Source organism: Triplophysa rosa, linkage group LG16, assembly GCF_024868665.1.
Source record: "Triplophysa rosa linkage group LG16, Trosa_1v2, whole genome shotgun sequence".
Taxonomy (NCBI): Eukaryota; Metazoa; Chordata; class Actinopteri; order Cypriniformes; family Nemacheilidae; genus Triplophysa; species Triplophysa rosa.
Genome location: NC_079905.1, coordinates 23,740,132 through 23,767,103, shown reverse-complemented (window position 1 = coordinate 23,767,103; position 26,972 = coordinate 23,740,132). Strand labels below are relative to the sequence as shown.

General features: G+C 42.2%; 1 protein-coding gene across 1 annotated transcript in view; it reads left to right on the top strand.

Annotated features, from left to right (window-relative positions):
- The first annotated feature begins 7,325 nt into the window (after positions 1–7,325).
- LOC130567112 (CMP-N-acetylneuraminate-beta-galactosamide-alpha-2,3-sialyltransferase 1-like) overlaps positions 7,326–26,972 on the top strand; it is a 39,132-nt gene continuing 19,485 nt past the window's right edge. Inside the window, exons 1-6 of the mRNA XM_057355025.1 lie at positions 7,326–7,394; positions 10,074–10,401; positions 10,596–10,786; positions 24,318–24,497; positions 25,062–25,107; positions 25,210–25,329. Of these exons, the coding sequence (XP_057211008.1) occupies positions 10,159–10,401; positions 10,596–10,786; positions 24,318–24,497; positions 25,062–25,107; positions 25,210–25,329 (780 nt within the window). The 5' untranslated portion in view covers positions 7,326–7,394; positions 10,074–10,158. The remainder of the gene's footprint in view (positions 7,395–10,073; positions 10,402–10,595; positions 10,787–24,317; positions 24,498–25,061; positions 25,108–25,209; positions 25,330–26,972) is intronic.

Genomic DNA, 26,972 nt, shown 5'->3' with positions numbered 1-26,972 from the left:
TTAGATATATTCTTAAGATGTAAAAACGCAATTTTACAGGTGTTGGCGATGTGGCTCTGAAATGACAGATCACTGTCGAATAGAATGCCAAGATTCTTTGCTGACGACGAGGGTTTTATGGAACATCTGTCAATAGTTAAGCAGTATTCTTGGTTGTTACGTACAGCAGTTTTCGGTCCAATAAGTAACACTTCTGTTTTGTCTGAGTTCAGTAATAAAAAGTTGTTACTCATCCAGTTTTTTATATCGACTATGCATTCCATTATTCGATAGAACTGCTGTGTTTCATGAGGCTTCGAGGAAATATAAAGTTGAGTATTATCAGCATAACAGTGAAAGCTAACTCCGTGTCGCTTTATTATATCTCCTAGACGTAGCATGTATAATGCGAAGAGCAGAGGCCCTAAGACTGAGCCCTGTGGTACACCGTACTGGACTTGCGATTTGTGTAACGCCTCATTGTTTATTGCTACAAATTGAAAACGGTTGGATAAATAAGATTTAAACCATTTCAAAGCTATTCCTTTAATGCCAACGTAATTTTCGAGTCTATGTAGGAGTGTGCTGTGGTCAATGGTGTCGAATGCAGCACTAAGGTCTAGAAGCACCAATAACGAGATACAACCTCGGTCAGATGCCAATAGCAGATCATTTGTAACTTTGATCAAAGCAGTCTCTGTACTGTGACATGCTCTAAATCCAGACTGGAATTCTTCATTGATGTCATTCCTTTGGAGGAAGGAGCATAATTGAGTTGAAACTACTTTTTCCAGAACTTTAGATATGAAAGGTAGATTCGATATAGGCCTGTAGTTCCCTAGTTCTCTAGGGTCGAGTTTGGGGTTTTTTGACAAGGGGCTTTATAACAGCCACCTTATATGCTTTAGGCACATGTCCTAATGTCAGAGATGAGTTAATAATACCAAGAAGAGGATCTATAATTTCTGGGAGCATCTCTTTCAGTTGATTTGTAGGTATAGGGTCTAGCATGCATGTTGTTGATTTAGATGATCTAATAATTTTAGACAGCTCATCTTGATCCACGGTATAAAATAATTGCATTATCTCCTTAAGGGCGCTGTAGTTAGTTTGTTCAGCGGGTTTCACTTCTGATTGCATTGTTATAATTTTTTCTCTAATATCTTGGATTTTATATGTGAAGTAGTTCATAAATTCATCACTGCTATGCTGATATACAGGATCAGAAGTCACTGACGATTTATTTTTTGTTAATTTAGACTCTGTGTTAAATAAAAACCTAGGGTTGTGCTGGTTTTCTTCTATTAGTGATGAAAAGTAGGTGGACCTAGACGTTTTTAGGGCTTTCCTGTATTTTCGAATACTATCCTTCCATGCTGTACGAAATACCTCTAAGATAGTTTTCTTAAAGTTGCGCTCCATTTTTCGGGCCGCTTTCTTTAGAGCTTGAGTGTGTTCTTTACGTTATTTCTCATGCTAGCGATTTGAGACAATTCGGGCAGATTATCGAGAAACGCATCTTTGGCAGTTGAAGTTATTGTTCTACCATATTTGTAACAATGAGTTTTATTTGCAGCCGTAGGCCAGTGAAGCAAACATAATACCAGATAATGATCCGAAATGTCTTCACTCTGCTGAAGGATTTTAACGTCGTCCACAATTTATACCATAAGACAGTATTAAATCTAATGTATGATTATGAAGGTGAGTGGGTCCTGACACATGTTGACTAACGCCCATGGAGTTAAGAGTGTTTTTGAAAGCCATTCCTAAGGCATCTGTATCGTTATCTACATGCATGTTAAAGTCACCAACGACAAGGACTCTATCTGCGGCCAGTACTAGTTCTGATAAGAACCCACCAAATTCTTTAATAAAATCTGTGTGGTGCCCTGGAGGCCTATATACAATAACTAGAATAAATTTAAAAAATGTTTTATCCTTATTATTAGGTGTTGAAACATGAAGTACCATGACTTCAAAAGAATTATATTTAGAGTTAGACTTCTGGGAAATGCTAAAAGAGTTATTGTAAAGTGCTGCGACACCTCCCCCTCTGCCTTTTAGACGAGGCTCGTGTTTATAATAATAATCTTGGGGGACAGATTCATTTAAAGCAATATAATCATCTGGTTTTAGCCATGTTTCTGTCAAACAGAGCATGTCTATTTTATGATCTGTTATCATATCGTTAACAAAAAGTGCTTTATTAGAGAGAGATCTAATATTTAGCAATCCGAGTCGTAACAGTTGATTATCTGTATTTTGTTCATGTTTAGTTTGTTTAACGTTTATTAAATTACTTTCAAGAGGTTTACGCATTATTTTATGTTTGCTAATCCGGGGGACAGACACAGTCTCTATTTTGTGATGTTTGGGAGAACGGATTACTACATGTTGTACATTTTGTGTATTCTGCGACGTGAGACGGCAAGCAGACAGTTGGTTAAGCCATACTGTCTGCTCCCTGACCTGGGCCCCAGCGAGTCAAGTTTTAGCATTAGCATTAAGACTTTTTGCCATATTTCTAGACAGGATGGAAGTCCCAGCCCAGGAGGGATGGAGACCATCTCGTTTCAACAGGTCAGGTCTGCCCTCAAAACTCTTCCAGTTATTTATAAAAACTATATCATTCTGCAGGCACCACTCAGACAACCAGCCATTTAGTGATGATAATCTGCTATAAATCTCATCACCACGATAAGCAGTGAGGGGGCCAGAGAATATTACAGTGTCTGACATCATGCTTGCGAGCTCACACACCTCTTTAATGTTATCTTTTGTGATCTCCGATTGACGGAGTCGAACATCATTTGTGCCGACGTGAATGACAATCTTACTGAATTTACGATTAGCCTTAGCCAGCACATTTAAATTTGACTTGATGTCAGGCGCTCTGGCTCCCGGTAAACATTTGACTATGGTGGCTGGTGCCTCTATGTTAACGTTCCGAACAATAGAATCACCGATAACTAGGGCACTTTCAGCAGGTTTCTCAGCCGGTGCGTCACTGAGCGGGGCAAACCTGTTCGAGACTGTAATCGGAACGGTCGAGTGATGTTTTGTCCTGCGACTACGCCATCTCACAGTCACGAAGTTTCCCAGCTGCGGGGAATTTTCAACCGGAACCGAGCTGTGTGTGCTAATGTTGCTCGCATCCAAAGTGTTTTCTATCGTCGTTAAACTCTTACTATCCTCAGATAAGGATTGGAAGCGAGACTCTAATTCTAAGATCTTCTCTGTCAGCCTAACTATTTCCCTGCATTTATCGCATATGAAACCCTCGTAGCTGACAGAGAAGGCTAAGCTAAACATATGATATTAGGTGCAAGTAACAATAATAGGAATAGAAGCCATAACTCACCGGGTTTGAAGTGCAATTCCAACTTACCAAGGTTTCTCGATGTATCGTAGTATACTCGCTTAAAAAGAGAAACAGTTAGCACACAAGACAAACCAGAGGCAAGATGATATTCCACAGTGTGAACAGAAAGCAAGCTAACACGCTTATTGCTATGCTAACGGCGTTAAGTTAATTATCAATTTTGGTTTAGAATCTTCAAGTAAATAACAGAACAGGGTTATTGAGATATCAGGATAAGTTAGCAACGACAATGATAAGTAACGATAATAAAATACACTAATATTAGAGCCAAGTGTAAGTGCAGGGATACAAACAAACTGCCGGCAGTGATGTAAAAAGGTAATCCTATTGTAAAAATATATAGTGTTTTGTGTATACCAAATGAATATAATCATACAATAATGAGTGATTTACTCACCACTATAAATAGAAGAAGGTATACATTTAATGATCTTAAATAACAAGAGTATAAAAAACTAAATAGTATAAATTATGCACAAGAAAAGCAGGATGGAGACCGCAAGTCTGTAGGATTAATCAGACAGGACGGAATCCTATAACTTTGTTAATTGTTTAACTCTTTGGTTTAAATCTTGAACACTAAACATTGCCTTGTTTAGTCTAACAAAAACACACATTTAGTTCCAGTTCTAGAGTTGGGAGACAGACAGGCCGGGTGGCAGACCGGTAGGATGGAAACATCTTTTGCCAGGTGATGTGTGGGGTTAGATAGGCAGATCGTAAAGCCAGAAACCAGAAGAAAACTAACCTTTGATGACCAAATCATAAAAACACACACATATAAACCTTGTTTGGGATAGCTTGATAAGAAGACAGACCCTAGATTCCATGCTGTGTTGGAAGATAGGACCCCCACTGTCAGGCAGGTGGGATGGTACTAAGTTTTTTTGCCATGTGGGGTCGGATTAGGCAGTTCATAAAGCCAGAAACCAGAAGAAAAACTAAGCTTTGATGACCAAGTCATAAAAACACACAAAGCTAAACCTCCTTTGGGACATGTTGATAAGACAGACCCAAAGTCTCAAACACTTTTTATCATTCGTCAGATAAAAGTCAAAACCAACTCGCTCTTAGAAAAAACGTCACAAGCATAAACATTAAATGCATCTCTCTCTAATTTAGAAATCACCCACAGCAGACAGACTTCACACTGGGGTTGGGAGACAGACAGGGTGAAATCACCATCTTGGTTTGGGGGTGGAGGGGTGTGTGGGTAGGATGGGGACAGAGGATCCCCCAACATAGCTGGAACTTCATTTTAACAACTGACTGCATGCATCACACTTCAACAAAGATAAGTTATTCTTTAACTTAAAACCTGATTTCAAAATGCTATTTTATCTTATTTCAGTTAATCACTATTTATCTATTTTATTAGCGTCAGTGCTTCTTATTTCTTTAACTCATCTTGTATTGCTTTATTTTCCCAGACATTATGGTCAAAGACCAAGCATTCTCAAACCAAATCCTTATCTCTTATACAACCCGGGGGGTCAGGAAACAACAAGGTCTGGAAAATATAATATTTTTTTCCTGAACAACAGCAAAGGGTCATAAATGTATACAGGATGCACGATCAAAGGGGTCATAATCATATACCTGGCAGGGGGGAATAAATTATGGGTAATAAATCACGTTTTGACATTCGGTGTATCATATTTACTACTCACATAGAATGCAACATTGAGAACATGATTTATTATTACCCGGCTGGAAGCTGTGGCTTAAAATATGAATTTACTCATTTGTGCATGGTTGTGATGAGCACAGACACCTCTCCTTCTTCTGTTTTGTAGCTTGATATCTCCCATTTAGAAACACTAGATGATACGTGTCACCAGAAACAAGTTTGAGCCAGAGTCACTGGAACCATGCTCCTCACTTTCTCAAGTCACCACACCCGCTACACCTGCTGTGGTAGATATGTCATTTACCGGATGTTCATCGAGGGCCTCTTCACCATCTGTGACTTGTGTTGATGAAATTCCTTCAGCAGACCTGTCAGCCATCCATAAGGACTCTTCCAAGCATTCAAATAAACGCAAGAAAATCCATAGAACTTTTTAAACTTTTGCAAATACATGTGGCATTGAATTGACTTCATAGATAGTGCTTTTTATTACAAATACTGTGATGAACCATCAACTTTTACCATTAAAAGAATGATAAAACTCCTTTCTGAGATATGTTTGGGTCTTATTACAGTTCTGTTGGTTTTCATCCCACAGATAATATCACTCCAATAGAATCCAGCAGTGACCATCAGAACCATGATACTGTAGTTAATATCTACTGTCATTCTCACTATGTAATCATTCAGTCAAGTTTCTGTAATACTTTCTTTTGTTTCAGCAGTGGTTTTAGACAGGACTGCTGACTGTGGTCAGCAGTGATTTTAGACAGGAGGTGGGGTACTCGAACTTGGACTCGAGTCTTGTCACGAACTCGGATGAACTTGTACTTGCACTTGTCACGGACTTGGACATTTTGGACTCCGAAATTAGGGTCCAGACACTGGATGAGTAAAAACAAAATTACTTAAATTATTATTTACATTGTGTTGTCACAGCATTGAGCATAGGCAATGGTTGACATTTCTGTTCTTACGCATGGGGGTCGGCATGCACAGAATTTGCTCTAACAGGTGTTCAGCAGCAGCAGATTTATTTCCCCTTATAACCAAGATGCCATGTAATAAGAGATTCACTGTTTAGTGAAGACAGCTTGCAAAAGTAAGAGTGCAGAACGTGGTAAGTGACGGCTTAAAAGCGAGCGCTTGCCTATTGACAACTAGAATATTTTTCATGCTACTTAGAGCAGAGTCCTACATGGGCCTGTTTGGTAAACCCACACCTGACCAACAGATTGTGCAATAATCACACCATAGGGCCATTTATTGATGCTCAAGCAACATCCATTAAGAGGTGTAAACTTTTGAATGGGATGATCTGTGTAAATTGTTTGTACTTTGTTTAATTTATTTTACTTTGTTTAATTTATTCATTTAGTAGAGGCTAAATAAGATGTAAACATTTTAAAACTAAGAAAAGTGTACACATCACCATCACCTTGACCTTGACCTTTTGAGCATGCAGGTAAACGTATGATTGAACTGGATTAAAAGTAAATATAAAAAAAAATGATTTAAGAGCTCAGTGCTGAGTTTACAATTGACCTTTCACCAGAGTTTGATTGACAGGCAATCTGACCAATCATAATGAAGATATATGCCAAACAAACCAGACAGGTGAGTCAGTAGATTACCTTAGTAGATACTGTATGTGCATTGGCATATTTCCACAGTTCTGATGTTCTTTCATGTTTAATTCGGGCATACAGCATACATACTATATGCTGCTTAAACTGAGGCTCTAAACATTAAAGCACCACAAAACAGTATTTATTGTTTGAATTTATTACAAATTACAAACTTTGAAAGCTGAGACTTTATTCAATACCTAAAGATCTTCTCTGTCGGCGCTTTGTTACTATCCTTTTCACTGTATATAAAAATGCAATATCAAATCATATAAACCTTCTGGACTTGACTCGGACTTGGATGTTAAGGACTTAAATCCAACTCGGCCCCTTTGGACTCGAACTTGGTCGCGGATTTACCTAATAAGGACTTGGACTTGACTTGGACTCGACAAAGGTAGACTCGGACCCAACACTAGGACTTAAATCTTATAGTTTATATATCCAAACATTTTAACTTTCAAATGAATGTCAATGTTTTTCACACTTGAAAGGGAAAGCAAAAGATTAGAAGCCGTGTTGAAAGTGGAGAAGGTGTTCAAAAATTCGGCCAGGCCCATTTGGAGTTATTCAAATTTTCTCAGTGCAGCGTAAAACAAACACCACAGAGACACACACACACACACACACACACACACACACGTCTGGCCATTTACCAGCAGAACTGCAGGACTTCAGTTTGACTGACGCACTATAATCTGCTCCTGAAACAGCATTCATGATGAAACATGTGCAATGTGAATGCGTCTTTCTTCTCTCTACACCGGCACAGGTGAGTTCACATCATTCAATGACATCACATCAGCTATTCAGTCTCAGTGCATGCATCTTGTGTCTTTTCATTGGATAACTGACAGTATGCCGTGTTTGAGTTCTGTCAAGATATCAGAGGTTTAACCCAAACAGATATATATGCTTATTATTCATGTAAATGCAACTAAAGAGAACTAATGAGTAGTCAAAAGCGTTATAGCCCAGTAACTGTGAGGGTCGGAGTCAATGGCATAAGCGCGGTTTTGCAATTCTTTCGTACAAACCTAATATGATCATATTTGTGCTGTAGCTGTTGAGTAAACATGCAAACACAATAAAATCAGAGTTAGACAAATATTCTTTTATAGTCAACTTTTACTGTATTACTGTCAATGGAATGGCTCAGAGATGACGTGTTTTTGTAGGCTAACCCGGAAGTAAGTGCCGCGACTTTTGGAAGATCGCAAAAAATAAGCTCTGTGATTAACAAAGGTTTATGATGTTTACATCTTTTGTCTATCAAGATAATCTTTACAAATAAACACAGCAGTTGTTACTTTTGAAGCGGAAATACAATGGGCTAACAGCTAACAAAAAAAGCTAACAGGATGCTATCTGTCACGGAATATGTGGGAGAACCCAAATGCAGGCAGGCAGAGGTGAAGGGGTTACCAAAGAGGATTTTATTCTTTTAACAAAACAAAAGGGTACAAAACAAAACACCCTCGATGCGGGAAAACGACAGGGCACAAAATAACAATACAAACAACAGGACGCAAGCTAACTGATACTAAACTAAAAAATAAACACTAAGACAAAAACTAGACTGAACACTTACTACTGGGTGGGGAATTTCACAGACAACAGGAACACATGGCAGACGAAGGGCACTCGACGACACTATATACATACGTAATACAATAGCACAGGACAATGAAACATGAGGGTATATAAAGGGAAGACAAACGAGGGATAATTACACGGGGCAGGTGTGGGACATTAGACATGAGAGGAAAGCAATACAAGAAACGAGAGGGGCGGGGCTGACGACAAGACATGAGAAAACACATGAGATGTCAAAAAACAAACATCTCATGGCTTCCTCACATGTAACCTAAGGCTTTGCCATGGCTCTGCTACAGGACCAAGAAAAACATGACTAAAGGAAGAAGAGCCATGACAGCTATCAACAGACTACACTTAAGGTCGCTTGATATCAACGTCATGCACCACCACCAAGCCTCCAACAACTCTTTCAAACTTTATTAAAAATGTGTTCCATGGTAAGTAATTACTCTGTGAATGAATTCACATCTACGTTTGAAGAGATTTGTGCCATTGTTGCATTATTTGTGAGTTTTATATGCGTGATGACCTCTAACGTTTAAAAAAAATCACAAGCGGTTATAACTGGTGTGATTTATGTCATAAACCCTATTCGCACGGGATTAGTATTATCTGGGGACCTCTGGTCATTTGTAATAATTGCAGAGATTGTCTGTGATCATGTTGCGCATTCGCACTGGATAAGTGAACTCTGTGATTTTACTCGAATTTACTGACTTATCTCCCGGAAATGACGTGAAGGCGCTTCCCTCTTTCTAAACATGGCACGAAAGAGAGCTTAACACGGATGCGCTGTCTGACAGAGATTCACCGACGCAGCCTTTAGCCCTTTACTGTACACACCAGGCTGGACCTCGCGTTGCGTTTTGCCTCGTCCCACAGTTTAGAAGCTGTCTATCTTCATTGAACATGTCAAAGCAACTGTTAAGAGCGTGATTACATAATGTAACGCTAGACAAAGGCTGTCAAAACAAACGGATGCTGCGTTAATTGCGTTAAATATTTTTCACGCGTTAATTTGAAATAATTAATCGCATGCGTTACCGCGTTACCGTTGACAGCCCTACTTGAAAGTCTTGTCGTTGTAGGTGTATTTGTATGTAAACAGAAGAATGTTCCTTACCGCATGCTGCCATGCATGTCATCCATCTCCATATATTCCTTCTTTTTTGTTTCGCTCTTCTGATCCTGTCATGTTTTTTTACAGTGAATATTTTCTCTCTGCCAATATTATTGTTGTCTGGTATGTAGCGACATAACCCAGCACCCAAAATACTGTGAAAACACTCCAACGCAGCTTCCATTCTTTGCGAAAGATGACTGAAAATGTGCACAGAAACCTTGAAAAAATGAGATACGATCCCGCCAAATCTTGTTCAAAATTTCAAATCGCAGAGATGCCGATTCGCACTGGACTAATATTATCACAGGGCCTCTGTGTTCGTCAAAATATGGTAGGTAATTTGTGGGGGAATTTTTACTTGACAAATTACAGACATGGCCGTTTCGCACGGGATTAAGATCATAGACAATCTCTGCAATTATTACAAATGACCAGAGGTCCCCAGATAATACTAATCCTGTGCGAATAGGACTATAGAATAAAACGTGATGATATTTAGAGGTTTTGTTTACCAAAAACCCACAGACTTTGGAGCGATGGAACCAGAAGTCCTAAAATGCTAACTCGCTTCCGGGGTTTGCATACAAATATACCTCATCTCTGCGGCTCCCTATTTTTCAATGACTCATTTTATGTTTCAATTTAGTCCATTGTGACCACTTACCACACATATTGTCAAAAATGAAGGTCACCACATTTTGAATGAACTGAATCTTTTTCCGAATGAAGGTGGAAGTGTTCACTGAATATAAGACGACCTAAAGATCCAGAGCTTTCTCACTTAAGGACTTAAAGGAGGGAGGAAGAGTAAAAGATGTCGGGCTGTGTCACCAAAAGAGTCAGAAACATCATGCTTTGCATCAGTGTGGTCGTCTCCCTGTTTATATTCTCTCGACCGACCACGCGTCGGCTGATATTCGGAGAGTGTGCATGCAGTCAGTGCGTCATGGACCTCAGATATGACCCCTGGTTTAAACAGCGCTTCAACCCCCATGCCCAACTATTACTGACCAAAAAAAACAGTGTACTCAGCAACGCCCTCTATCTGTGGTGGCAGGTACGTGTGGAATAGTTTCTCTATGTCTGCAAAACCACCTGTTCATTAGCAGCACCTTTTTACAACGTCTTTTTGGTGCCTCTGGGTGTAGAAATCTAGACGACATCTGAATGGTAGCCACTGAGTTTAATGTGGAGTCCATCAGGTAAACAGTTAACCTGTTCTTTACCAGTTCTTCCAAAATATTTCAACAGAAACTCCAATATAAGAGTAAAGTAAACTACACGATGGTGGCAGAGATGTTATTTTCCATTTTCCCAAATGAAGAAGATTATTCAGACGCTGGACCAGGACGCTGCAGGACTTGTGCTGTGGTGGGGAATTCTGGGAACCTGAAAAACTCGCACTATGGTCCTCTCATCGACGGCCATGATCTTGTCATTAGGTGAGTCTTCGTGCCTTAAAACAGTCGTTAAATATCATAAAGATGACCATTTCAAAATTGACACAAAATCACATCGCAACTATAATGATAGTTGTTGGGATCACCTTTTTGCAGCTGATGAACGATTAATCAAACGATAAAAATCCTGCGGAGCGAGAGAGTTTAGAATAAACATAACACTATGATCCTTTGGTGTGGACGCTCGTACAGTTATCATTGTAATTATTAGTCTTGTTTTGAGTAGTGCGGATTATTGTTTGCACATTTACATAAACTCTACTCCTGCCATTTGTAACTAGATTTGTATGTTGGTTCAACAGTAGTCAGTGGTATGAGGTGTTTCTATGTGGTCTATACGTTTCACTGTAAAGCCTACAGTACGTCAGCTGACGGTTTGAACTTTGCATACGTTTTGGATAGTAAATGATGTATGGTGGGGTCCTGAAGTCTGAGACCACATCTGGTCAGAAAATCTGGTAATCAGCTTCAAACTGGAAGCAAACAGAAAGAAACATTACGACTTCAAACACATGACCTTGGTTGACCAGATTATTCCAAACCTTACTTCAGGGTGTCATGTTGATAAATGTTTACCATCATACCAACTTATTTTCTCCATACAATAAAAGTGAATAGCAACTCACTCTGCCTCGTCTGCTTTCGTGTTGGAGCACCATTAGTGTCAGTGTATGATGACAACATTTTCAATTTTGGGTGAACTGTCTCTTTAAGACTCACAAGGAAACCACCTGAACACCTTTGGACAAAACCTCAGATGTCCTCATGTCTATGATATTGATAAACCAGCTGTTCTCAGCGAGACGATCAGATTATGTTGCGTGTTTGTGTAATTATTTCTCTCTCTCTTTTGCTTCCGGCTTTGCTACTGTTTGGACGCATTTACTAGCGCTCCGTGCTTTGCGCTTCTGCTTTTATGCTTTATCTTATTTAAACACCAGCAGTTCAGTACAGTGCTCAGACTAAACAATTAAGAACTAAAACCAAAGACTCTGTGAAATACTTCAAAACTTTTGGAATGCTCAGCAACCAGGATTTTTTCTAGGATAGTGGTCTACCATCTTACTGCCGACAATTGAAACTCTTAAGGAAAACTCCGCTGCCCACACTCAAACTGGTGTGAAAATGCCTTCTTTTGGATCAACAACCACCTGCTGCTCAAACTGCTACAAACTTCTACAAAAGATTGCATTTCTCGAAACAAAGTTATTTTCGATACTGCCGTCTCTGCAGGAACACACAGCTGAGCCTCGCCGTGGACCCCCTCAGCATACAGCCGGTGAGTTCTGTGAACCCAGTACTTCTCAACAGATTATATTGAGCTCAGACAAACCTGTACAGATGCAAACAAAGGTAACTGAGGACACAAACCGTTGGCAGAAACAGGGCACAAGACCTAAAGGTGCTCGTAATATTAGACTGTCAAGAGTTTCACAAATTGCTGCATTAGCTTCATCTACCCCAGATATGGCTAAGACTCGACTAGACAATGTTGGTATTCTACCACCCCCTGTACATCTTGAAAATAGATTTGAGGCACTAATGAATATGGGTGAAGAATCCCCAAATGTGGTCAGGAAAAAATCAAAAGTGGACACTGCAGCTGGCAGACGCTCTGTGTCAAACAGGCAACGGCACTCTGCTCAGAAAGCAGCCGAGCCCAATACTCTGATAGTGGGGGACTCTATTATCAGAAACCTTCGTAGCAGGGCTATACTTACATACTATTTCCCTCAAGCAATGATTACTGATGTAAGCAAGGAACTGTCCATCATCCTGACACAACATAAGTCTGTAAATCGGATTGTCATACATGTGGGGAAAAATTATATTCGAAAAGAGCAGTCTGAGCTCCTAAAAAGGGATTTTAATGAACTCTTTGACATGCTTGGAAAACTGAAAGTTCAATCGTTCATCAGTGGACCTCTCCCAGCTCGGGGAACAAATATGTTCTCTCGGCTACTCAGTCTGAACACATGGCTGCAAAAAACCTGCAACATGAGAGGACTGAACTTCATTGACAACTTTAATCTCTTTTGGAGTCAAAGACAACTTTTTACAACAGATGGCCTCCACCCAAACAAACTTGGTTCAAGAGTGCTAAAGGACAATATCCTCTTCTCCCTCCTTCACTCATCAGCAGAGTGTGCCAGTCCACTCCTGAATGGCACACATACACCCGGCCTCAGTGACCCACCTCAGCAGTCGGATGGACATTTGGGTAACACCACTCAGGCCGTACCCTGCCCAGTGACATCACATCAGTTGGACGATGACGAAGACTCAACACCCAAGGACATTTCTGTGGATAACAACCGGGAGAGCCAAAACAACATACTTCAGCCTTCAGAAACACCAGACTCACAGCCCCTCTCACTGCACACTCTCTCCCTCTCTCCTACATCATCTCTTTTGAGCTTCTCAGAGAAAATGGAGGAACTAGTGTTTGCTGTAACAAAACTCTCCCACTCTATTGTCGCGAGTCCACAAGTTTCAACTAAAAAGCGACGGGCCCCACAACCACCAAAGCCTCTGGGTCAACCTAGCCAACCCGTTCCCTCTGAAAGAGCTGTCCGGCCTCTGCCACAACGCCAGGGATCACACAAACCCCCTTCTGCTGGAGGTGGACTAAACAGGACTGCAAAGAGCACTGGTAACTGATATGAATTGGGTCCCCGCTATGATAACAGCAACAATCTCAAATATTTACAGAACAAGTGGGAACCCAGTGTTCCTTTAGTTTTCCCTATATCTGTCCTGATAAGTAAGCCAAAAACTAAGACCCTTTCCAGTCGTATGGCAAACCTATCTAATCTACTACTTATTAGACGTCACTCTGAGAATGACAGGGGTAAAAAACAAAAAACTGTTACTATTAAATTAGCACTTTTAAACATTCGTTCACTAAAAAACAAATCCTTTTTGGTCAATGACCTCATCACCAGTAACAAACTGGACTTCATGTTTCTAAATGAAACTTGGTTAGATGATTGTTGTAGTGCTACAATCCTCAATGAATCTGCCCCCCCAAACTTTACTTTGATAAATGTTTGCAGAGCTATTGGGAGAGGTGGAGGAATAGCTGCTCTATTTAAAGATCTCTTTCAATGCAAGCAAGTGTTACTTGGTGACTACCTGTCCTGTGAATACTTGAGTATTGCTTTAAAAGGTTCACCACTCATTCTGTTTACAATTATTTACAGACCTCCCAAATACTCTTCAGTCTTTGTTGATGACTTTACAGAACTGCTATCAGCTATTTCCTCAGAATTTGACTGCTTTGTTATTGCTGGAGATTTTAATATTCATGTAGACAAGACAGAAAGCAACACTGCAAATGAACTCTTAAATGTTTTAAACACTTTTGATCTGATCCAACATGTGCACGGTCCCACACACAATCGTGGACACACTCTAGATCTGCTCATTAGCAAAGGCCTAAACATTTCTTCCACTATTATTAGAGATGTGGCGCTGTCTTATCATTTCTGTATTTTCTTTGATATATCAATCAGTCCTGCCACTGAAGATAGACCCATCTCTGTAAAAAAGAGATTCATAAATGAGAACACTAGTGAGCTATTTATGAATGCTATGTTTCTGTCACCAAGTATATCTGCAGACCCTATTGATGTTCTCCTCAATAGCTTTAATACAAAAGTAAAAAATGCTATTGATGCCATTGCTCCATTAGAGGTCAAGGCGATAACTGGCAGGCAGAAAGCACCCTGGAGAAACACACCAGCAGTACAAAGCGTGAAAAGAACATGCAGAAACGCTGAGCATATGTGGCGAAAAACAAAACTTGAAGTTCACTATAACATCTATAAAGACAGTCTGCATGCCTTGAATGTTGACTTGGGCAAAGCTAGACAGAACTTTTTCTCTAACATTATAAACTGCAACATAAATAACACTCGCACTCTTTTTGCAACTGTAGAGAGACTAACAAATCCCCCGAGTCAAGTTCCCAGGGAAATGCTGTCTGATGACAAATGCAACTGATGAGTTTGCAACTTTTTTCTTTGAGAAGATCAATGATATCAGAATGGAAATCAGCAAAGCTCCATGCGGCAGTCTGGTCAATCTGACTTCAGTACATCAGAAATTAGTTACTCTGTCTGAATTTCAGACAATTGATCACAAAACCTTGGAGGAAACGGTACAGCATCTTAAAGTGTCAACTTGCAGCCTTGACACACTTCCCACATCCTTTTTCAAAAGAGTGTTTAACTGTTTGGAAGCAGATCTCGTAAAAATAGTAAATAGCTCACTGCTCTCAGGAACTTTCCCAGAGTCCCTTAAAAATGCAGTTGTCAAACCTCTATTAAAAAAGAGCAATCTAGACAAAACCTTACTGTCTAACTACAGACCAATATCAAATCTTCCTTTTATAGGCAAGATCATTGAAAAGGTTGTCTTCAATCAGCTGACCAAATTCTTGAACTCTAATGGCTACCTGGACTATTATCAGTCTGGTTTCCGTCAGCATCACAGCACAGAGACAGTTCTCATAAAGATCATAAATGATATTCGATTGAATTCTGATTCAGGCAAAATATCATTTCTGGTATTACTAGATCTCAGTGCTGCCTTTGACACGGTAGATCACACCACACTCCTACATAGGCTGGAAAACTGGGTAGGGCTTTCTGGGTTGGTACTTAAATGGTTCGGGTCATACCTTAAAGGGAGAGGTTACTATGTGAACATAGGCAACCATGAATCTGACTGGACACCCATGAGTTGTGGTGTTCCACAGGGCTCGATTCTCGCTCCACTCCTCTTCAATTTGTATATGCTCCCACTTGGCCAAATAATGAAAAAGTACAAAATTGCCTACCACAGCTATGCAGATGACACTCAGATCTACCTAGCCCTCTCACCCAATGACTACAGGCCTATTGACTCTCTTTGCCACTGCATTGAGGAAATTAACAGCTGGATGTGTCAAAACTTCCTTCAGTTAAATAAAAACAAAACTGAAGTCATTGTTTTTGGTAACAAGGATGAAACTAACAAGGTAAACACATACCTTGACTTAAGAGGTCTAAAGACACAAAGTAAGGTAAAAAACCTTGGTGTCATTTTAGAGTCTGACCTTAGTTTCAGCAGTCATGTCAAAGCAATAAGCAAATCAGCGTACTTCCATCTCAGAAACATAGCCAGAATCAGATGTTTTGTCTCAAACCAAGATTTAGAGAAACTAGTTCATGCTTTAATCACCAGCAGGGTGGATTACTGTAATGGACTCCTTACAGGTCTTCCCAAGAAGACCATCAGACAGCTGCAGCGCATACAGAACACTGCTGCCAGGATTCTGACCAGAACCAAAAAAATCTGAGCATATCACTCCAATCCTCAGGTCCTTACACTGGTTGCCAGTTACTTTTAAAATTAACTTCAAAGTATTATTAATTGTCTATAAATCACTCAATGGTCTAGGACCTAAATACATTTCAGATATGCTTATTGAATATTAACCAAACAGACTTCTGAGATCATTAGGATCAAGTCAGTTAGAGATAACAAGGGTTCACTCCAAACAAGGCGAGTCAGCGTTTAGCCATTATGCCACCCATAGCTGGAATCTGCTTCCAGACGACATCAGACGTTCACCAACAGTAGCTACTTTTAAATCCAGATTAAAAACACACTTGTTTAGCTGTGCATTTACAACCTGAGCACTGTACTGGTTTACATCAACTGCACTTCTATCTCTAATTTCCTTTTCTTTTTCTTTTGCTCTTATTCTTTTTATATATACACTCACATTTTTAATCAATTTTATTGCTGTTTTATTGTCTCTTAAAATCTAAAGTATTTGCGATCTTAAATCATTTGCATTTTAAAGATACATCTTATTTCTCTCTGTCAATCATTTTATGTAAAGCACTTTGAATTGCCCTTGTGTATGAAATGTGCTATATAAATAAACTTGCCTTGCCTTTTGAAAGTGAAAGTGACCTATTAGTCAGATATGGTGACCCACACCCGAAATGTGACCTCTGCTTTTAACCCATCCAACTCAACTCAACTTTATTTATATAGCGCTTTTACAATTTTCATTGTTACAAAGCAGCTGTACATGAGACACATTGACTACAAGCAAAACAATCAAAGTTGTACCTGCAAAAACAAGAAAAGGTTGAAAACACAGAAGACAGACACACCCACACACAAAACACTCCACACACACAACACGCACCAACACACACACCCACACACAAAACACTCCACACACACAACACGCACCAACACACACAGACACAGAGACACACACACACACGGATGCGCACGCACACACACACACACACACAACACACACACACGTACGTACACAGACAAGTACGCACACACACACACGCTCAGTGAGAGCACACATTTAGGATAAAGGAGAGAGAAGCACAGGTCAAATATAACAGATAATAAATTCCTATATGCAATATTAATTAAGTAAAACTTTAAGATTCTAAAGCAGCCCCCCCGGTCAGGCAGATAGTGCAAAAACAGTATGCAAACGGTGGCGAGGAACCCAAAACTCTAATCGAGAAAAAAAACCTCAGGAGAACCCAGGCCCAACCAGGGGATTCCAGTTCCCCTCTGGCAAAAGCTGCTGCCTCTGCACAAGCTCCAGAGAACTTGCACAACAAGGCTAAATAAAATAAATAAACTTAATAATAAAATAAATTATAGTTTAAGATTATCATTAATAATCTAATAGCATTTGAAGTTTTGTGGTGAAGACATGTCAAGAGACCGCGTCCTTCTTTATCCAGCTCTATCATCTCAGCTCTTGTCAGGTCCCCACTTCCCATTCTCCGCTCTACCATCAGGTCAGGCCATGAACTGCATCCTGCTCGCTGTGGTAACCTTGGAACAATGAGACAAGACTGGCTGAGAGTAGAGTACTGTTCTGTACTCTTTGATGCAACAAGTACATCAGTTGTGTTTTTGGTTCCGGTTGATCTAACTAATGCAGCCTAAACCCTCTGAAGATTTATATTATGGAAGAGTAGTGTATGCAAGATTAAAAAGATGCGTCTTTAGTCTAGATTTAAACTGACAGAGTGTGTCTGCCTCCCGGACAGTGCAGGGAAGACTATTCCAAAGTTTAGGCGCTAGATAGGAAAAGGATCTACCACCTGCACTTGATTTTGAAATTCTAGGTATTACCAACTGACAGGACGCCTGAGAGCGTAATGCACGTGAAGGACTGTAATACAAAAGGAGTTCATTCAAGTACTGAGGAGCTAAACCATGTAAGGCTTTATAGGTAATAAGCAAGATTTTAAAGTTAACGCGATGCTTTATAGGTAACCAGTGCAAGGTTGACAGAACCGGGCTAATATGTTCATACTTTTTTGTACGTGTAAGAACTCGAGCTGCCGCGTTTTGGACCAATTGGAGTTTTTGTAATAAGCCTGCAGGGCAACCACCTAACAGTGCATTACAGTAATCTAGTCTTGATGTCATGAATGCATGAATTAACTTCTCTGCATCTGAGATTGACAGCATATGACGTAGTTTAGATATATTCTTAAAATGGAAAAACGCAATTTTACAGGTGTTGGCGACGTGGCTCTCAAATGACAGATTACTATCGAATAGAACGCCAAGATTCTTTGCTGACGACGAGGGTTTTATGGAACATCCGTCAATAGTTAAACAGTATTCTTGGTTGTTACTTATAGCAGTTTTCGGTCCAATAAGTAACACTTCCGTTTTGTCCGAGTTCAGTAATAAAAAGTTGTTACTCATCCAGTTTTTTATATCGACTATGCATTCCATTATTCGATGGAACTGCTGTGTTTCATGAGGCTTCGAGGAAATATAAAGTTGAGTATCATCAGCATAACAGTGAAAGCTAACTCCGTGTCGCTTTATTATATCTCCTAGAGGTAGCATGTATAATGCGAAGAGCAGAGGCCCTAAGACTGAGCCCTGTGGTACACCGTACTGGACTTGCGATTTGCGTGACACCTCATTGTTTATTGCTACAAATTGAAAACGGTTGGATAAATAAGATTTAAACCATTTCAAAGCTATTCCCTTAATGCCGACATAATTTTCGAGAGAGTAGTGAACACACGTACACCCGGAGCAGTGGGCAGCTATCACTGCAGCGCCTGGGGAGCAAGTAGGGGTAAGGTGCCTTGCTCAAGGGCACCTCAGTCGTTACCCGCCGGCCCTGGGAATCCAACCGGCAACCTTCTGGTCATGAGTCCGACTCTCTAACCATTAGTTAGCCTTTTATTTCTGTGATATCCGTTTCACCTGTCCCGTCTCATTGCTTTATTCAGTCTTCATGTGTTTTCTTTGTGCTTGGCTGTGGGTCTCGTTCTCTTCTGCCTCGTCTGTGTCAGCCGGTTCAAGTTCTTCTGTTCTCCTGCTGTGCGCTGCTGTTTTTCATTTCAAGCATTATGCTGATCCTATCATTTGTAATTGAAATAATAGTATAACATTATAAACATTTGTATAAGTGGTGGTCTCAGACTTCTGAAGGTCACTGCACATCTTTCTTTATTCTGCAGAACTGCTGTAAGAATTACAATATCAAGTGTGAATATGTAGAAATGTAAACGTTAACAACTTTTTTATAAATCACTTTTTATTTTCGTCATTTGAAAGTTCTAATGGTTTGATATTTTTAAGACACTTTCGAAGGGCTCCTGTGTTATGCTTAGCTTTATGGCTTTTATGTCACATGACAAGTCATTTGTTATACGGAGTGTCTATTTACACCGAGTACAAATAGGCCGCCTGGTTGGCAGAGCTCCGCCCACCAATATGTGATTGGAATAGAGAAAGTATAAGAACAACAACATATCAAACAGCGACTCTAGTGTCGTGAGGTGTAAACTCTGTATAGCTTGGAACAGGATGCCGGGGTTCTAATTTACCTTTTGCTGAAAACACTCTATTACCTTTTTCTATCACATTACACATCATGAAGGCATTTGTTTTCAATAAAATGTATTTAAGACTTAAGATTCATTTTTATTCATAAAGTTTAAGTTTAGGGTTAGGGGTAGGTGTAGGGCTTTAATATCTCAATAAGTTGCCATCATTTTAATAATTTATTTAAATATAATGATGAACACTTTGTTATTATTGCATAATGTTTAATGCACAACAATACTGAGGTGCAAATAGAAACGTTATCTGCCACTATTTATAAGTATCATCTAATTACTATTTCTACTTAATCCAAAGATCGAGAATACCGTTATCCAGGTATCGAGGTATAATACAGGTATCGAGAATACCTTCAGGCCCGACCCCAGCCATTCCATCACTGGTTGGTCGATCCGGGACAGTTCCTGCCCCGTCCCAACAGCCCACTTCTAAGAGTTTTCTCTCTCTCTGGGTGTTTATCATAGCTGCTCTCACCCTCTACACGACGGTGTTCGGCAACTCAACGTTGTGTCACGGCGAGACCCAATGTCGAGGATAATCATCAGCCTAAGCACTCTAATGCGATGGTGCGTTGTGCTACATCATCGCCAGGCAGGTAAAACTGCAGAGCCGATCTCCTCTCCGGGGGCCCTCCCACGGCGAGGGATCTGCACTGCCAGCCATTGAACCACCCACGGGAGGTCGATAAAGCAGAACGTACCCCTAGCCTCCCTGTCTCTGTCCCTGGGAGCCTGACAAGAGCTTCCCAAACCGTCACGGTGACTACGGGATACGGTCCGTCTCGGCTACGCGATCCAACTCCCCAGACGCCCGCCCAAGTTTTGGGGCATCCTCTAAACCTCAGTTAGAGGCAAGGATGCTCCCGTGCTTCGGGCCGAGGTCGCCACCCCTCTGGTGAGGAAGCGATCGTGCTCGTCCTTCTAGCCGAGATGTTCAACGGGTTTTACAGCCCGTGCTTCATCGTCCCCAAAAAAGCAGGGGTCGCTAGATCTGCGTACCCTGAACAGGCACCTACTCAAGCTACCGTTCAGGATGTTCACGCAGAATTACATCCTGGCATCTATCAGATGTCAAGATGGATTCATGGCAATCGACCTGAAGGACGCTTACTCTCATATCTCGATTCTCCCTCGTCATCGCCCGTTCCTACGGTTCGCTTTCGAGGGTCAGGCATATTAGTACAAAGTCCTCCCTTTCGGTCTGTCCCTGTCCCCACGAGTCTTCACAAAGATCGTGGTAGCCGCCCTCACTCCCCTCAGGGAGAGAGGTGTGCGGGTACTAAACTATCTCGATGACTGGCTCATTTAACACACTCGCGAGATCTGTTATGTACACACAGGGACCTAGTGCTTCGGCACCTAGATCGATTGGGACTACAGGTCAACTGAGAAAAGAGCAAGCTCTCCCCTGTGCAGAGCATCCTCTTTTTTGGTATGGAACTCAACTCTGTCTCCATTACAGCGCGACTGACTACAGAAAGCGCTCAGTCAGTGTAGAACTGCCTGGAATATTTCAAGCAGTCAGCGGTCCCCCTGAAATTCAGAGGCTCCTGGGCACATGGCATCCTCGGCGGTGGTGATACCCCTCGGGTTGATGTACATGAGACCGCTCCAACACTGGCTACAGAGTCGAGTTCCCTGGAGAGCGTGGCACACCGGCAGCAGGCGGATTGTGATTACGCCTCTCTGCCGACGTACGTCTTCAATGACCTTTCTACGGATGGGGGTCCCTCTCGGGTAGGTCATGAGGCACGTCGTGGTCATGACAGACGCCTCCCTGGAGGGTTGGGGTGCCGTGTGCAACGGGCACGCAGTGTCGGGGCGATGGACGGGCCCCCGCCTGCGCGGGCATATTAACTGCCTAGAGTTGTTGGATGTGCTACTTGCACTGAAGGGGCTACATCCTCTCGTGCAGGACAAGCACGTGCTGGTCCGGTCGAACAGCACAACTGCCATAGTGTATATCAACCGCCAGGGTGGCGTTCGCTCACGGCAGCTAACACGACTCGCCCGACGCCTCCTCCTGTGGAGTCCGCAGGTGAGCAGATCCCTGCGAGCCACACATATCCCAGGCGACCTGAACCAGACAGTCGATGCGCTCTCTCGTCAGTTGACACCTCGCGGAGAGTGGCGACTCCACCCCCGCGCAGTCCAGCTCATTGGGTACAGTTCGCGCGGGCTCAGGTAGACCTGTTCGCCTCCCTGGAAACCACCCATTGCCCGCTAGTGTACTCCCGTCCGGGGCCCCCCTCGGCATGGATGCTCTAGCGCACAGCTGGCCGTGGGACAAGCGGAAGTACGCCTTCCCCCCAGTGAGCCTCATTGCACAGACTCTGTGCAAGGTCAGGGAAGAGGAGCATCAAGTGTACTAGTTGCGCCATACTGGCTCAACCGGACTTGGTTCTTGGAGCTAATGCTCTTGACGACAGCTCCCCCCCAGTCGATTCCCCTGAAGAAGGACCTGCTTGCCCAGGGGAAGGGCACATTATGGCATCCCAGGCCAGATCTCTGGAACCTCCATGTCTGGCCCCTGGACGAGATGAGGAGATCCTGAGTGGCCTACCCCCTGCGGCGGTTAAGACCATCACTCAGGCTAGGGCCCTGGCCACTAGGCGCTATATGCCTGTAAGTGATGCCTCTTCTCATCCTGGTGCTCTTCTCGAAGAGAAGACCCGCGGAGTTGCTTGATTGGGAACGTGCTGTCCTTCCAGAGACTCGAGAGTAATCTCTCCCCTTCCACAATGAACGTGTACGTAGCTGCTATTTCCGCTCATCACGACCCAGTTGCTGGTAAGTCTCTAGGACAGCACAACCTGATCAATTGGTTCCTAAGTGGTGCGGGAAGGGACTGCCTCTGTACCCTCTTGCGACCTTGATGCGGTCCTGTAGCCCCTTGGAGATGCCGCTCTTTCTCACCTCATGATGAAGACGGCTCTCCGGATGGCGCTCAAGAGTGTAGCGGACCTAAAAGCATTCTCCGTGTCCACAGATTGCCTAGAACTCGGGCCCGGTGATTCTCATGCTATCCTGAGACCCCGGCCCGGCTACGTGCCCAAAGTTCCCACCACAATCCCTACACCAGGTGGTGAACTTACAGGCGCTCCCCATTGGGGAGGAAGACCCAACCCCATCCGTGTTGTGTCCAGTACGCGCATTGCGCCTGTGCTTGGACCGCACGCAGAGCCACAGGAGCTCTGAGCAGCTCTTTGTCTGTTTTGGAGATCAGCAGGGAGGGCTGTCTCAAACAGAGATTGGCGCACTGGATCATGGACGCCATCACTACGGCGTACCTGTCCTAAGATCGCCCACGCCCACTGGGTGAGAGCTCTCTCCACACGGAGTACAGCCTCCTCGTGGGCACTGGCTTGAGGCGCCTCTCTGGCAGACATCTGCAGATCTGCTGGTTGGGCTACACCCATCACCTTCACGAGGTCCTACAGCCTCCGCATAAAGCCGGTATCAGCTCGAGTCTTGCAGGCATCAGGCAAGACTGGCGGCCGGTAGGGTGTACGCCTATGACAGTACCTTCCCCCTTTTCTCCTAAGGGGGTCAGCGTACTAAACCAGCCTCCCTTCTTCCCCCACTGGGTGAAGAACAGGCACTCCATCCATCACTAAGCAAGCATCTCCTGCGGGTGGGCTGGGCAGAGCAGCCCTGCCCCTTAGGCCAGGTACCAACTGAGTTATCCACAACATAGCTCTAACCGGACCTAGTGCTACCAGACATTTTAACCCCTCAGCAGGGTCGTTCCGTCTGATGTATCCTCATGATTGGTTCCCACCTTGGTAACCCATGACCTTCCCTAGGTGGACCTCCACCTCGCGGTTATCTCCTTCAGTCCGCACATTCTTCCCATGAGTTCTCCCCCATCGGTGAGACCATGTTGGTATCTCCACTAAACTCCTCCCTCCTGTAGGAAGTGGTCTCTGTAGCGCATCCCACGCTTGAGGAAGTAGCGCTTACCCAGTGGCCTTACGGTACCAGGCGGCTTCTCGCTGTTAGAGAAACAAGGCCGCTGCCTGTGAGGCCCGAAGGCAGGGGCCTGCCCACCTTTCAAGTAAAACTCTGGGACCCCCTACCTACCCACTGGTAGGTTACAATTTCGCGGTAGCGCTCACAGCTGACACGCCCAGGCCAGTCACCGTCGCTTCGCTGGAGATTGTGACAGGGCACAGTGTTGTGGCATTTTCCATAGGAACCCCATTCTGTTGGCTCGACACAACATCGAGAGACTGACAGAAAGGGAACGTTTTGGTTACGGATGTAACCTCAGTTCCCTGATGGAGGGAACGAGACGTTGTGTCCTTCTTGCCACACACGTGCTGCCCACTGCAGCAGTCGTGAGAGGTCTCTGGCTCCTCACAACTAAGGTGAATGAATGAGGCACTTTTCTAAGAAGTCGGAAGCGATTGTTTCTTAGGGATGAACCCCATCTGTCGGCTCGACACAACGTCGAGAGACTGACAGAAAGGGAACTGAGGTTACATCCATAACCAAGACGTTTTCTCAACTTTGTCAATTAATTTTAAACAAACAAAAAAGATCTATCCTTTTATCGGCAACACATCATCAGCCTGTTGTCTGTGTGTATTTAGGATAAATAAAGGTCCAACAGTGGGATACGAGCAGGACGTGGGCTCAAAAACCACTCACCGTATCATCTACCCTGAGAGCGCTGTGGACATGGACAACTCCACTCACATGGTGCTCATTCCATTCAAAACTGTGGACCTGCAGTGGCTCATCAGCGTCTTCACCACCAAACACATTGAGCGGTGAGAAACACGCACGCACACACACGCATGTCTGGTTTATTATCTCCGTGGGGACAGTCCATAGGCGTAATGTTTTTTATACTGTACAAACTGTATATTTTATCCCCTATCCCTATCCCTAAACCTAAAGATCATAGAAAGCTTTTTGCATTTTTAGATTTTAAAAACTATTGTTCTGTACAATTTATAAGCTTTTGTGCCCATGAGGACCTCAATTTTGGTCCCCACAGTGACACGAGTCCTCATGTGTTGGTGTGCATTCAGGTTTAGGTCCCCACGGGGATATAAAAACATGGACAAACACGCACGCACACACACACACACACACACACACACGCGCACACACACACACACACACGCACACACAAACGTAAACTCATGTGTGCTTCATCAGGATAAAGTCAACTTTATTTCTATAGCGCTTTTTACAATTTGAATTGTATCACAGCAACTGTGAAGTAAACAGAATGTGCACACACTTCAAGGTCTTCTACTGCTTCTGTCTTCAGATAGAACAGGATGTATCTGCGATGACTGTTTTAACACATTATTGTTCCTCTTCAGAACATATATTCCAGTAAAACCCACAATAAAGGCAAACAGAGATAAGGTGAGCACTAGTTTAGTGTCTCTAAAAATCAGATATTCACTCTTTCAGAGAACAACAGGTACAGTAAGAGCATTTGATTTTGATTTGTTTTTGTTATGTCAGGTGATGATTCTCCATCCCGCTTTTCTCAAGTATATTCAAGAGCGCTGGCTGCTGAAGCATGGCCGATATCCATCCACGGGCTTCATTACGCTCATATTCGCTCTACACATCTGTGATCAGGTAAAACTCACACAGATAGTTTATACAGTGTGTCTGTGATGACTGGAAACACAACTTATTCTTAACATGTTTAAAACATACATACAAACTAATGTAAAACCATAACCTGATCTCATTTATGTTGAGTAGGTATAGGTACAACTTTAGAAATTTACATTTTGGATAGACATTGGGGTCATAATAAATTCATAGAATTCATCATGGGGGGGTGTTCTGAAACCCTCTTTAATGCTGCATTGTTCGTGAGTTATAGCTCAAGCTGTAGGCCTACCTTAATGTTGGCAAGCTGGCAAACCAGTAAAGGAGGTAGTTTAAAAGAAATGATTGTGATGGAGTTTGGACAAACTTTGGCAGCGATCCATCCAGGGGCAGATTAAGGTGGTCAGGGGTCCTTAGGCTGCTCTTTGGATGAGGCCCCCCTTAGGTGGTTTTCAGGTGCCTTTCACGCTTGCAGTTTAGTTTAGTTTAGTTTGTTTATAAAGCACCTTTATAGTACACACGTGCTCCCCAAAGTGCTGTACAGACATAATGAAATTAATAGAAATACCAAGGGTAGAATAAAGAAAAAAACACAATTACAACAAATACACATGTCCAACGTATTTAAAAAAGCACCTCTTATACTGTATTAAATGCAAGACAATAAAAAAAAGATTTAAAACAGGTTTTAAAGAACAGAAAGAGTTTGAGCCTGCCTAATATCCAGAGGCAAATTATTCCAGAGTTTTGGGGCCGCCACCGCATAGGCACGGTTACCCCTGCTTTTAAGTCGTGCACAGGGGGAACTAGGAGTAAATGCTCAGCAGACCTAAGTATTCTGGATGAAACATATGGCTGTATTAGGTCTGAGAGATATTTAGGAGCAAAGCTTAGTTCGGAACGGGGCACGGTTTGCATGAAAAATCTCTAATGTAAAAGCTGTCACGCAAACTCAAGTGCGCACCAGGGTACCGAACCCTGCGCATGCGCTTTAGCCGATTACAATGTATTTACTTCAATAAAACCCATGTACGAGATGATAGCGTTGGTCATTTACCTTTATAATACCAGATACCATTATTTACCAGAATAATTGTAAATATGGCTCACAATGGATATAAATTAAATTGAGAGCGCTTTGCAATGCCAAATGTTTAACTCGTATTGTAATATTACAATGTTTTATTTTTTTAGACATGTATATTACACATCTTATTTCACATTATACACGTACAGTATAACCAGTGATATGCACAAAGGGTAAGTGCAGAAAAGTATTAGTGGTGGTCGTTTTTCTTTTCTAAATATAAAAGAGTTAGATCAGTTTAGTTATTTATTGCATTTTAAAAGCCATAAATTAAGCATTTAGCAGAATTAAGTTTACACTTTTGGTTCAGCCCTCCATTACAGTCCCATTTCTCATGTGGCCCATTGGGATTAATTGCACACCCCTGAATTAGAGGCATATTTGAAAATGTCAAGAATAAAAATTATGTATACTGTAAATTATTACACTGTAAACCCGAATAAATTGGCAATACTCAAATATTTTTTGAGTTTTAGAGATTCTTCGTTTAAGTAAACAGAACCTTCAAATTTTGATTACTGTTAAGTTAAAGTTCTTACCAAATCTTAGTTAGTGCGACTTAAATATTTAATTTATC